Genomic DNA, 12,582 nt, shown 5'->3' with positions numbered 1-12,582 from the left:
ATCGTGGATGCGGATAATAGGAGCACTAAGTCATAAAATTTTGATTACATGAACGGGAGAGGAGTAAAAAAGTGCGCATTATTTTGATGCTGCTATTATCCGTATTATTGCAGCATGAGGAGTTGATCGAGAGTACATGAACGCGTTTTATGACTTATGCGGACTAACATTCCACAGTTCGGTCAAAGGTCACTCGATTTCCCGCACAACCGCTGATTGCTGAGCTTGAGCGAGAGGTGTGCATACACGTGAGTATTTATCACCGGAAACATTACGTCATTATAGAGGCTTGCGCAGTAACCATGACAAATACTCCCGTCTTTCGCACCGTTATATGAACGGGCGCTCGTAAAAGTAGTGCGCACTTCATGGGATATATGAACGCGATTTTGATTACTTCATCTGCATTACATTTGTATTTGGATGCGGATAATTGAACCGCGATTACCTGAAAGGGGTAAAAGTTTGTATTCTCATCGGCTACGCCAGCAAACCTGAGAGCATAAGACCTCATATTTCGTGGTAAAGATGAGTTTTTCTACCTTGTAAAGGTACTTTACTCTCCCTTTTATCTGTCATAACCTTCAAGTAGGCCTACTTTATCAGATTATTGTTACTTATGTCAGTTCTTGCTTTGTGGGTTGACCCTTCCTATCATCATTGAGTAATATGTATGTCAGAATCAGAATAATTTCTTTGTAGTCTTGCAAGTCAATACTTTCATTTTCATGGTAATATATGAATGCAATATCTGTGTTCTCTTTGTTTTCTTTCTGTCTCTCCATCTCTTTGTTTGTCTCTCTGATTTTGGTCTCCATTTCTATTTCTCTTTGTTTTTTCTTTCTGTCTCTCACTTTTTCTCTCTATATTTCTCTGTTTTCTGTTTCTCTCTGTTTAGCATTTTATTTCTCTCCTTTTTTTCTCCCCCCTCTGCATTTTCTCTGCTTTCTGTTTCTCTCTATTTATCTGTTTCTCTCCCTCTTTCTTTGCTTTTTTCTCTGTCTTATTTTCTCTCTCTTTCTGCTTTCTCTTTCTCTTTCTTCATCTATCTCTTTCTTAGTTTTCTGTTTCAGCACCTAGGACCCATAAACTGAAGCCTACTGCTTTCATTAATCAGCCAGCTTTGAATGGTAGAGGGAGGTTTCCAACTGTTGCAGAACACAGGGCTTAAAATTTGTGTTATGAGAACCTGTGAACTTGTAGTCACTGTTATATGCTGAAAACAAAACAAAGACAACAGAAAACAAGAGAAAGAAAGAAACTGAACTTTGTTTCACCCATTCTTGATGAATATGGCTGCATAGCTTATGATCTTTATAAAAGCTTCATTTCCATGACGTAAAAGATTTCACGAATACCTTCATGCAGACACAACTTTAGTTGGTGTTCATTACATTCTATTCATGGATCTTTCTGGATATAAAGATTACTATGATGAAATGCAAACTTTCAGTGTGATATTTCAAAAAATGTAATTATTACATTCTCTTCCTGACTCTTGAAGCAACAGCCTTCCTTCGTGATGTTCTTCAAATGTGGTTCATTTGACTCCAATATGCCGACCCAGAAAAGCGAATTTATCAATCGAGACCCATCAAACTGTGCTTTAGTTCTCTTTTTAGCAATGTTCAGGGATTTTTATATATTTTTGCAGATCATTTGTTCAGGAGACAGTATCCCACTGACATCCCTGATAGAAGCGGGGACATGAAAATTATGTAGGAGGAGTCCTTGGTGCCTGGAAAGATGAATCATCAAGGCCATGTTGATTTAACCTCTGGGGGGAACATTCATGTCTTCAAATCTATCTTTCAGATAGTCTTGAAATTGCCTTGTCGCTCCTAGTAACGAGCAACTTTACACAAATATTATGGCACGTCACCTTCTGCAGTGACAGTTTATCTGCTCAGTTAAGACTATCATTGGTTATTTGACTAGGCATTTTGCCCTCCTCCTGTTCTGTGGAGATGATTTATGATGGAGGTGATGGTAGAGCATGTAAGTACAGGACCTGAGTTACATTCCCCCCCCCCCCCCCAGTTCTGCTATAGATATGTAGGCCTTATATGTCTGAATGATGTTTTTAATACGACATATATTCATGTCTATGTATATACATGTACTCTCACATCTGTATGTCGTATATGTAGGTGCTTTTGATGAACTACCAAATGTATCCAACACATTGGTGAAAACAGTGCACAAAGCCCGTGCAAAGATCATACTGTGCAAGGAAGAGACTCATACATATTCATGAGCTTCTCATTAAAGTATATGATGGCACGCGAAATCTAAATGCTGCCATACAATTACTGTAGATCAGGACATTGTGTCTGAATGATCTCATATCAATACATTGCATATACATACATTGTATGAATGTATGATAACTCGATGTGTCTAAAAGCTCTACTAGAAGACAATGCCAGACACCTCATTCCCAATGTCACACCATTCAGGAGATAATTGACTCTGAAACTTTGAGGAAAGAAATTTTTCCTTTGTACTTTCCTTTGTCCCATGGAATGTCTTCCAATCTGTTTCACTTTCTTTGTTTGCAGGCATTTTGTAATATCTTTCTTTTCCTCCAGTCTCTCAAAGAGCACTTTTACAGAGAGTGTATTGTTCTTTTAGTTGTATTTTTGTATTTGTGGTTTTCATTTTGTTCTCTTTTGTTCTTTTTCTTTTTTTTTTTTGGTATGTGTAGAGCTTCCGTTGTTGCTGATGGGGTGGGATGGTTTGAAAAGATGACCCGTACAGGTATTGATATTGACCAGACAGAGAATGTAGCAGGTGCTGACTGGCTCACCATTTTACTGTCTATAGGGCCAAGGCTAGCTCATGTAGGACAAAGCATCTGACACTCCCACAAAGATCGTGAACAACCAATCTGCTGCATTCCGGTTATTGTTGGTAACAATTAGTTATGACATCTGCCCATGAGGAAGATGAAAGAGGTATTGGAATCATGACACCTTAAAATTGACTTTTTCTGAAAAAAAAGGAAAGAAAATTTAGTTTTATGTAGAATTATTGGTTTGCCAGAGATCAGACGACTTAATGATAATCAACATTTCATATAGACAGTCAAACCTGCACAAGTGACCATGCACCTGTCTATCATAACCACCTGCCCATAGTGCCCACATGGAATCCCCTATGGAGAAAATGTGTAGTCGAGAACCTGTACATAGCGACTACATGCCTGATGTGCTCAGCCACCACAGATTTAGTCTCTCCTGCACGACTGTAAACTGTGCACAAAGACCGCTCAATTCTTCAAGGAACGTCTATCAGCGTGACAGTCTATACTTTGAGATTTTGGGTGGTTTTTTTTTTTTTTTGGTAGTAGTACAGGAAAACAAAAATTGGGGGGGGGGGAGAGGAGGGAGTGCATGGGGATATCAACCCAAACAGCCCTAGCTGTCAGTTTCTTATTAATCCACTTTCAGGGACATTTAAACCACAATGACCCTTGTCAGGGTTATCATGACACTGAGAGAAAAACGTCCTTGAAATAGTGTTGGTAATTAATACATTAATGCAACTTATTGTAGCCACTTCTCACACTACGCTGAAAGTGAATAAAAAAACAAATACAAAAAAATTATATGAAAGTGTTAACATTTCACACATGCACACACGAAATAAAACAAAACAAACTGAAATAAAATAAAATACAACTAGAGATTGTAATTTGTCATCACTGACAAATTAAGGTGATCCGTTTTTTTTTTTTATCAATGATTCGAGTCCTGATCGCAATAGGCATGACCATACAAGTTTCATCTGTGTTTAGAGACATTGGCCGTGTGATGTTTGCATTCTCATTTAGAAAAGGGAGTCATATCTGCCATCTTTGGTACCAAATTCGGTATACACTGAATAACGAAGATACAGCAATGAATACGTATGACCTTTGACCCACCTTTGCACTCCCAAGATTGCATCTGATGAAATAGTGGTTATTTTGTGAAATGATTCTCGCGACATCGTCTATACGTGTGAAAAATATGGGAAAGATAGGACAGGTATCCACTAAGATACAAGATGAAACATTTATGACCTTTGACCCTAATTTACATACCCAAGATGTTGTCCGATCTAGTAGTTGTTATTTTATAAAATAATGTACGAGACATGAACTAAACATGTGCAAAATATGGGGGTGATAGGGCGTGTTTTTCTTGAGTTATTGCAAAGAAAGTTGCAGAAAGAAAGAAATATCTCAATACATAGAAGATAAGCTTTAATTTCAACCAATTTTTTATCGTAATCCCGACATCGTATGAAAAAACGAAGGAAACAAAACGATAGCGCAAAGTCTCAGCTACAACATAGTAAAATCTGGGAGAAATTCACAGAAGGGTAAGTGAGCTAGTGCTCGATAAAGACAATCATGTCAATTTTCACATAAAAGAAAATTCCCTCCCATAGAGATAACACGTCATAACGAAGATACAAAAAGAAGTACATATGACCTTTGACCTCAATTTGCACAGACAAGATGGCATCTGAGTAAAAAGTGGTTATTTTGTGAAATGATCCTTGTAACATGGTCTTTGCGTGTGCAAAATATGGGAAATATAAGACATGTATTCACTAAGATACAGGGTGAGACACTTATGACCTTTGACCCTAATTTACATACCCAAGATGGTGTCCGATCAAGGAGTTGTTATCTTATGAAATAATTCACGTGACATGAACTAAACATGTGCAAAATATAGAAGTGATAGAGGCCGTTTTTCTTGAGTTATTGCAAAGAAAGTTGCAGAAAGAAAGAAATATCTCAATACATCGAAGATAAGCCTGAATTTCAACCCAATTTTGTGACGTGATTCTGACATCGTATGAAAAAACAAAGGGCACACTTACGGTAGCGTAAAGTCTCAGCTACAACATATTAAAATCTGGGAGAAATTTACCGAAGCTTAAGTGAGCTAGTGCTCGATAAAGATAGTCATGTCAATTTTCATTTCCAGAAAAACTGCACTCCCATAGAGATAACACGTAAACTGGTCAAATTTGACAAGATTACTTTTAATCCATTTTTACGAGGTGATACCGTTATCCAATCAAAATATTGTAATCTTATGTTTGAAAGAGCATTACATAAGCTACATCATACTGAAATCTGGGTGAAAATTGACAAAGGACTAGTGAGATACGCTCAAATGAACTTGAAATATGAGGACGTCATTTTGAAAATTTACTTTTTTTACTTTATTAAGAAATTTGATATCTTTTAATCATTTTGTCAGCATTGCCACCCCATGAAATGACATGTACAACTCATCAGCTTTCAAAATATGTACAGAAAATGGGGGGTCACCGTCCATCCTGACGAGTAAAATCGGATTTAAAATTGGCGGTTTTTTGGCATAGTTGCACTGTATATCGCCATTGACGCGCGCGCGGAATTTCAACTTTGACGGGCCCGTATGACGTCATATTGAGTCGGATTGACTTGAAACTTGGTAGATAAATGTGATAAATGTGAAAAAACGGGAAATTTCTATTGCATATGAGCTGTGCGTGCGTATATGTGCGCGCGCGTACGCGTCCGTCCAATTTTTTCAATTTTTCAAAAAATGCTCCAAATGACCTGAAACGTGTGCAAAAAAAATTTGAGCTCGATTGGAGCATGTCAACATTTTAACGCGCGCGTACGCGCACGGTTTGAGTGTAAACTGAAATGTGAGAAAATGTGTAGAATACGCTTGATTTGAACTATATGTGACGTAAATTTCATGGAAAAATTCCTTTCCATTAATGAGATATGAATGAAAATGTGTTTTCATATAATGACGTCATAGTGACGTCACGGTCCATTGATCACAATGATTTTACAAAATCTGTCGTCTTTGTGACATGATACATATATGGTATAATTTTCAAATTGATAGGCAGAGGACTTTCTGAGTTAATCTCTGCACAACTTTTGTCCAGAAATAAAGAATCAGTACAGATACAATAGGTGATCCGAAGGATACTCGGATCACCTAATTCTTGGTCAGGAAATACTATGAATGTAAACATATACATTATATCAGTAACAGACAGAACAAAGGGTGACTGTGGTTGTTAACTGTTTGTTTAGCTTTTTTTTTCTCTTTCATGTAAATGACTGTAAATAGATGTATATGTGTACACACATAGTTTCGAGGTGTATACAAGTACTGTCGAGGAGTAAACATAATCACATGGGACATGGAAAATATTGCAATGGCAACTGAATTGAACCTGTTTAGAAAGACAAACTGTTTATAATGACCATATTTAAGTTTTCCTTGAGTAGATGTTGTAGACAGGTTTGACTGTGCATAATTATATGTATGTGAATGCAGTAGTAAGATTGATTAACCAATGAAAAGTAGAATCAAGGTGACATGAAGAAGGGAAAGAAAAGTTGGTTCCAGCAAAATAATTGATGATGAAAAAGATGATGAAAAAGATGAGTGATAAAAAAGGTAATCACTTAGGCCTATACACTCGACTGAAAGAATGATATTGTGGAATTGTTCAGGGACTGCATATTGGTGATATTTTGATACTCTTGAACAATATACAAGTGTCATAAAGTAGGCTTATGATGAAGACAATAATATATTGGCATGATAGAAATATTTTTCTTTTCTTCACTGGAAGCCATATGATTGCACATTATGACATACAGCCATAGGCAGGGGTCGCACTTAACTTTTTTTTTTAACTAGCCAGGCGGACTACTTAGAATCAATTTTGACACTGAAGCAATATTTTGGCTAGCCAGACGGACTAGTAACTTAAGAATTTTATGATTTTTAGCTAGTCCGACGTGATTTCGGGTCACCAATGGCCAGCGGACCATCGCTAATTTCGAACCCTGCATAGGTGCAGGCAGCGATGATTTCAGGGAATAGTGTTAATGACATACAACTGTTGCCTAAAAATGTCTTTAACTTTGTATGTTAAAAGGCTGGCATGTGTGAAAATAGAGTCAGAAACTGAAGAATGACATTGCAAAAGAATTACAGATAACTGAAGGAAGAGGAAGAAAGAAGAGGAAAAGAAAATAGTGGTATGGGAGGGAAAGAGGGGAATGGGGGGGGGGGGGGAAGGGGGGAGAAGATCATCCAGCAAGGTGCTGAACATGTGAGGAAATTAGTTCAGTCTTGATGGAGTTAAAAGTCGCACACATGGATGAATTTAGTCGCACCCCTGGACTGTCATCTCTCTTTAAGGCTGAAGAAATGAAACTAGACTTCTGTTGACTAGTCTGTACTGCCGGAGTGCAGTCCTTCCCAATAATCATTCTAATCATCCAACTAGGATGGAATCCCAGCATGCTGGGAATGGCATCAGCGATCCCGATTAAACCCGTTTCCCACCGGAATGTGATGGGCGCTGTACGAAGTCCGTTGAAACCGTAAAATATTGCAGGGAATAGTTTAAACGCGATACATAACCAGGCCACTCCGGTTTAATGCTGATCAAATGTGACAAAATGTTGGTGTGGAGATTTCTTGGGGCATCGCGATTGACCCCCGGAGAAGTTCGTCTGATGATCTTATGGGTGATATTGCAGAGTGAAGAAGCTGCAAGTCATTTAAAATCTTCCAGGCCCACTCCTCGCTCGTCAGTGGAACCATGTGGATGAGAACGACTCCTCTCTCTCCCTCATGGCTTACCTCGGAGGATGGCCCAAAGTTCATCGACTCGCCACAAAAAGACATCACATGTGTTGTTGGTGTGTGTGCGGCTCGCTAGCTTGAATGCTACAAAGCTGTGAATCTCTTCTGACCAGGCTTCTGGCCCTACCATGTCACAAGTTACTGTATGTTGCCCAGCAGCATACAGGAACCTGCTTAGAATGCAAAGGCACCTAGCTAGGAACTTGCATAGTTACCTAAGGACACGGAATGCTATCCAGGCTGAGGAGATGGTGTATATTAATATATGGTCATGATGTAAATTTGCAAGTAACTTGTATGTGTATGATATGTAAAGTGATAGGGTATAAGTTGTCTTGGCACAAAATGATCCAAGATATAATGTGTCAATTTCATATGATATTTTGGTAGATTTGAGATCTTATATCATCATAATTTTGATAACTGGGCTGCACTTTCCTAAGCATCTAAGCCATGAGAACATATGTTTCTATAAAGCCTTTACTGCTTTGAACACTTGTGACGCAATGGCATGTTCCATCATCTCAGCTAATTTACATCTTTGTAAGTGCATGTGCAACTTTGAGGTTTGAACAAGATATTTCAAAATGAAGTGCAAATACAGTATTTCTTTGTGGTCTATTCAAAGTTTTAACAGTGTACATGTAGTTGAATTAATTGACTCTTGTTCTGTATATTTGTACCGCACAGTGATGGAGAAACTGCTTCAGAAAATGCGGTGATGCAAAGTTCTTGTTCATTAACCCATCGTATGAAAACACAAATATTCAAAGATGTTTTGCTTCTGCTCTTCATCGTTTTACAGCACGGTCTGATCAGAACAGTCGAGGAGGATTTCCTTATATCACCGCTGCCTCAGCATTTAGTCCCGTCTGATCACAGCTCCTCCACAGTCCCACATGCAATATTCAGACGATCTGCGAATGCATCGAAGATCAAGTTTGCCAAGAAGGAAGGTCCACAGAGGAGGAAACTTCATCGCCATCATTCCAATTCAACCAAGCAGCACTACTGTGGAAGGAGGAAAAAGTGTAAGTCAAGTTAACCCTTTCTGTACCAGGAACTGTGGACAATATGTAAACTAGAACCTTAATCATCTGGCCTTTACTGTAGAACAAGGAATGTTCGCTTGCATTTTAATTTTGCGAATTTCGCGAGAGCCAAGATTCGCGAAATTAAAATGCATGCGAAAAGTTCTTGTATACACTATATGCATTGAATGTTAGAGGCAACTTGTGAAAATTTCATGCCATAAAAATATTGTGTTTTATTTACTTCACAGCTGAGTGAAAACCAGCTCATGTGCGGTCAACTTATTATTATTATTATTTTTTTTTTTTAAATCTGAAGCTTTTTTTATGATTAGTACCTGCCTACATGCATATGTAGGACCTACAACTTGTGTGTGTGTGTGTGTGGGGGGGGGGGGACCATCTTTATAGTCCCCCCCCCCCTTGTTTCATCAGTGCACCAAGTAGTTGCCTGTACTGGCACTGTGCATCGTCTTTTGTTGTATATCATTTTATATAGTTTTCCCCGCATTCCCACCCCACCATACAAATGTTCACACAAACCTGTTTCATTACATTGTAATCATGGTCTTGATGATTAGTGATCATCTGAAAGAGCAAACTTTAAAGACTGATTAAATCTTCCATCCTGTGAAACGAGCTCTGCGACTCTTTGAAATGTTGATGTTTGACCAGCTGTCAAGTCTGTTTAAACTCATTTTACACAATCATGCTAGGCCGCTCTTACATGAGCATGCCCCGCAACCAACCAACCAACGGAATGTGTGAAATCGTCAACAAGTCTGAAATCACAGCGAATATCTGTGAAATATTCAGAATGACAAGGGCTTCAATGAGGAAACATTTGTGTGAACAGGAGCTATCCTTGAAGCAGTTTTTCACAATGACTGTTGTTTGCTGTAGTAGCAGCATTGAAAAAGAATTACTCCAGCCATGCGGAAAATATTTGTTGAGGTTTTTCAGGAAGGATCTTTATACAGAAAAGTAAGATTAATGTTGCAGATTCTTTTTTTTTTCTATGACAGATTAGCACAGTGAAGTAGTCCCAGCCTTTGAATATACCATAGGGGGTCTTCATGTAATTTTCAAATGTTGTATATGCCGGTTGGTGGTCTATCTGCCAATTTTCTCTTCAGAGATTGCTGTTGCGGAAGGCTACTCTTCAGTGTTGATACGAGTAGGCCTACTGTCTGATTTTTAAAGGTACGGTGTGTCTCTTTAGTCACAGTGAGTCAAGTGTCGATTGAAAATGGTGCTAAAGGGGAAAAGTCACAAATGAAGCAAAAAGCAGAGCTGCCAATTAGTACGTTTTTAACATATTAATACGTTTTTTTGGAGTAAAATACGTCCGTACGTTTTTCTGTGCGAAAATCCGTTTTTTGAAAATTCTGAGTATGGTTATGCGAAACGTGACTAGACTGGCTGTGAGAACGAGCGTATGCATGGTGTGCCATTGTGTTGTGTGCAATTCCTATGCGTAGAGATCGTATGCAAGCGTGCGCGAGCGCACTTCAAACAAGCACTATAGGATTGCACACAGTGAAGTGCTTCGCTGGTAGGTGCACCTGCACATAGTCCATGCATGGAGCTAGTGCGTACGCCTATGCCATGCTAGTAGTGTGTGCATGTGCTCTCGTGCCGTCTTGCGTTACACGTGTTATGAATGCATGCTGCTCTGTATACTGCGATACATGTGTGAGTACGGTGTACGGTCCGTGTGTACATCGATATACAAACGGTGCTTTCTCCTGCACATTCCGGTGGATTTTACCCTGGATTATTATTATTTGAGGAATAGTCATGGCATCATCGTCGGTTAAACCAAGGAAACAGACTTTCAAACCCGAATATGCAGCAAAATGGAGCTGTATAACTGTATCGAAACGTGATGAGTTCAGTGCCCATTGCAAACTGTGCGAGGCTGACTTCCACGATACATGTAGTACAGTAGGCCTACAGTACGTACATACAGTACAGTTGTTGCGGTAGTCGCAATAACATTTTCAAAGAAAAATTATGAAAAAACATAATACCGGCAAACTATGTTTTTTCACCTAAAAATATGTTTTTTCAAGCTGTATAATATGTTTTTTTAAAGTGACAGGTTGGCAGCTCTGAAAAAGTAGTATCATATGAAAAAGTAATTATGAATCATGTTTGGCAAAATATATCCCATACTCAGCACCATTATATGTTGTGAATGTTAAGTGTGTTGTCAGTGGTCAAAGACCGAGTATGAATTCTACTTTTTACCTTTAATTGCTAGAATTATTCATATTGAGTTTGTTTCCATGGAAACAAATGAATGTGTGAAAGTTGGTGATGCCTTTTTTTTCTGGATTGCCTATACTGCCAAGCTGTGAGATTTGGCCAAATAATTCCATCTAATGTGTGTACATTTAAGTTTAACTTGAAATGCTGTGATGTTATCTAAAGTATCTGGTATCCTTTAATTGCAAAATTTTATCTACTTTGTTTTCATGGATACAAATAAGTGTGTGAACATCGGTGATGCCTTTTTTCTGGACTACCTAAACAAGCTGTAAGGTGTGGTCAGATAGTTTTAATATGATTTGTGTACATGTAAGTTGAAAAAGTATGAATGAAGAGCTTTGATTTGGTGTTTTTACGTAAATTGTCATTAACTCTTTATGTGCCACCTTCGCACGTCCGACTCGGTCGACGGCGTGCCAACTTCGCATATTCCGCTCAAATGCACAAACCCGCCCAAACCGATCCATGAATCGCCAAATGTCACTTTACAATGAAAGCGTTTCTCGCGATTCCATTCCTCTCGTCTATAGCTTGCATTTTATGCAGTGATTGACTAACAAGCAGTGTTTCATACTGGATTTGCGTGCAAATTCTAAGTTTCTGTCACTACTTTGTGTTCAAAAGTCATACATTTACAGTAATGTAGCTACTGGGCATTAGAAAGAAAAGCAATTATAGATTTGTCAGAGAATTTACATCACTGCAAAGCATGGCATTTTCTCTACAACCTTGCTCACTTCGTCTACAATTTAACAGAAATCTATAAAGGTTATATAGAATTGAAGAACAGAATGTTTTCTCGACGCATGACTAAGTTGGTGTCTCAGAATAATGTTGCACACGGGGGTTTCCGCCATGGTACATAAAGAGTTAATGAAGTAATGACCCAACAAAGAAGTTTTCATTCTTATGAACTCTAGAAAACATTCTGTTAATTATTTATCTTTTTCGTCTTTGATGTAGCTATGCAAGGGACTTGCTCATAATTTTTTTCTCTCTCTTTAGTTGTCTCTGTGCTTTCAGAATATTTAGTGGAGCAGAGTTCCTTATGCAAAAAAAAAGGAAAAAAAAAAAAGAAAGAGGGAAAAAACTACTTATCTCTGTCCTGAACAGACCATTGTTATAAAGTTGAGTGATTGTTTGCATGATGTGTAATAGAGTTGTGTCACTTTGCTGAAAATGTTATGTGGCAAAGCTAGGGGGTGCGGTTGATCTGATTGAATGCGTCACTGATGACCAGGGCATTGGATAGCATTTGCAGGGTAGCCCCTGTTTGTGGTGTGGGATTTTACGAGGCATTGGTGTAGGTGCATGAAGGCGTTTTAACTTCAATTTCTGAGCTGATGGGTGAAGAGGATACATCTGTGGTCTGGGAACCAGAGTATGAATTACCACAGCTATAAGAGGGCCAGATCATTAATAATGAGGAATGTGCCAGGCACAGGAACTAAAAGATTAAAGGGAGGGGCTTTGAAGCTTATTCTTGAGGACTAGAACACAAAAGATGTGTTTTTTCATGGTTTGTTTGTTTGTTTGTGTGTGTGTGTGTGTTTTTTTTTTTTGAGGGAATGGGATAAATCTGATGATACATTTAAGGTAGG

At 38.4% G+C, this 12,582-nt stretch overlaps 1 protein-coding gene across 1 annotated transcript in view; it reads left to right on the top strand.

The window, feature by feature from the left end:
* LOC139725214 (A disintegrin and metalloproteinase with thrombospondin motifs 18-like) overlaps positions 1–12,582 on the top strand; it is a 196,946-nt gene that overhangs the window by 86,916 nt on the left and 97,448 nt on the right. The window contains 1 exon segment of the mRNA XM_071636304.1: positions 8,482–8,707. Coding sequence (XP_071492405.1) covers positions 8,482–8,707 — 226 coding nt within the window.

The sequence above is a fragment of the Diadema antillarum genome, unplaced genomic scaffold, assembly GCF_040938485.1.
Source record: "Diadema antillarum isolate AM-2024a unplaced genomic scaffold, OU_Dant_1.0 seq00000024_RagTag, whole genome shotgun sequence".
Classification (NCBI taxonomy): Eukaryota; Metazoa; Echinodermata; class Echinoidea; order Diadematoida; family Diadematidae; genus Diadema; species Diadema antillarum.
Note: the sequence above shows the minus strand (reverse complement) of the source record. Positions and strands in the feature narration are given on the sequence as shown.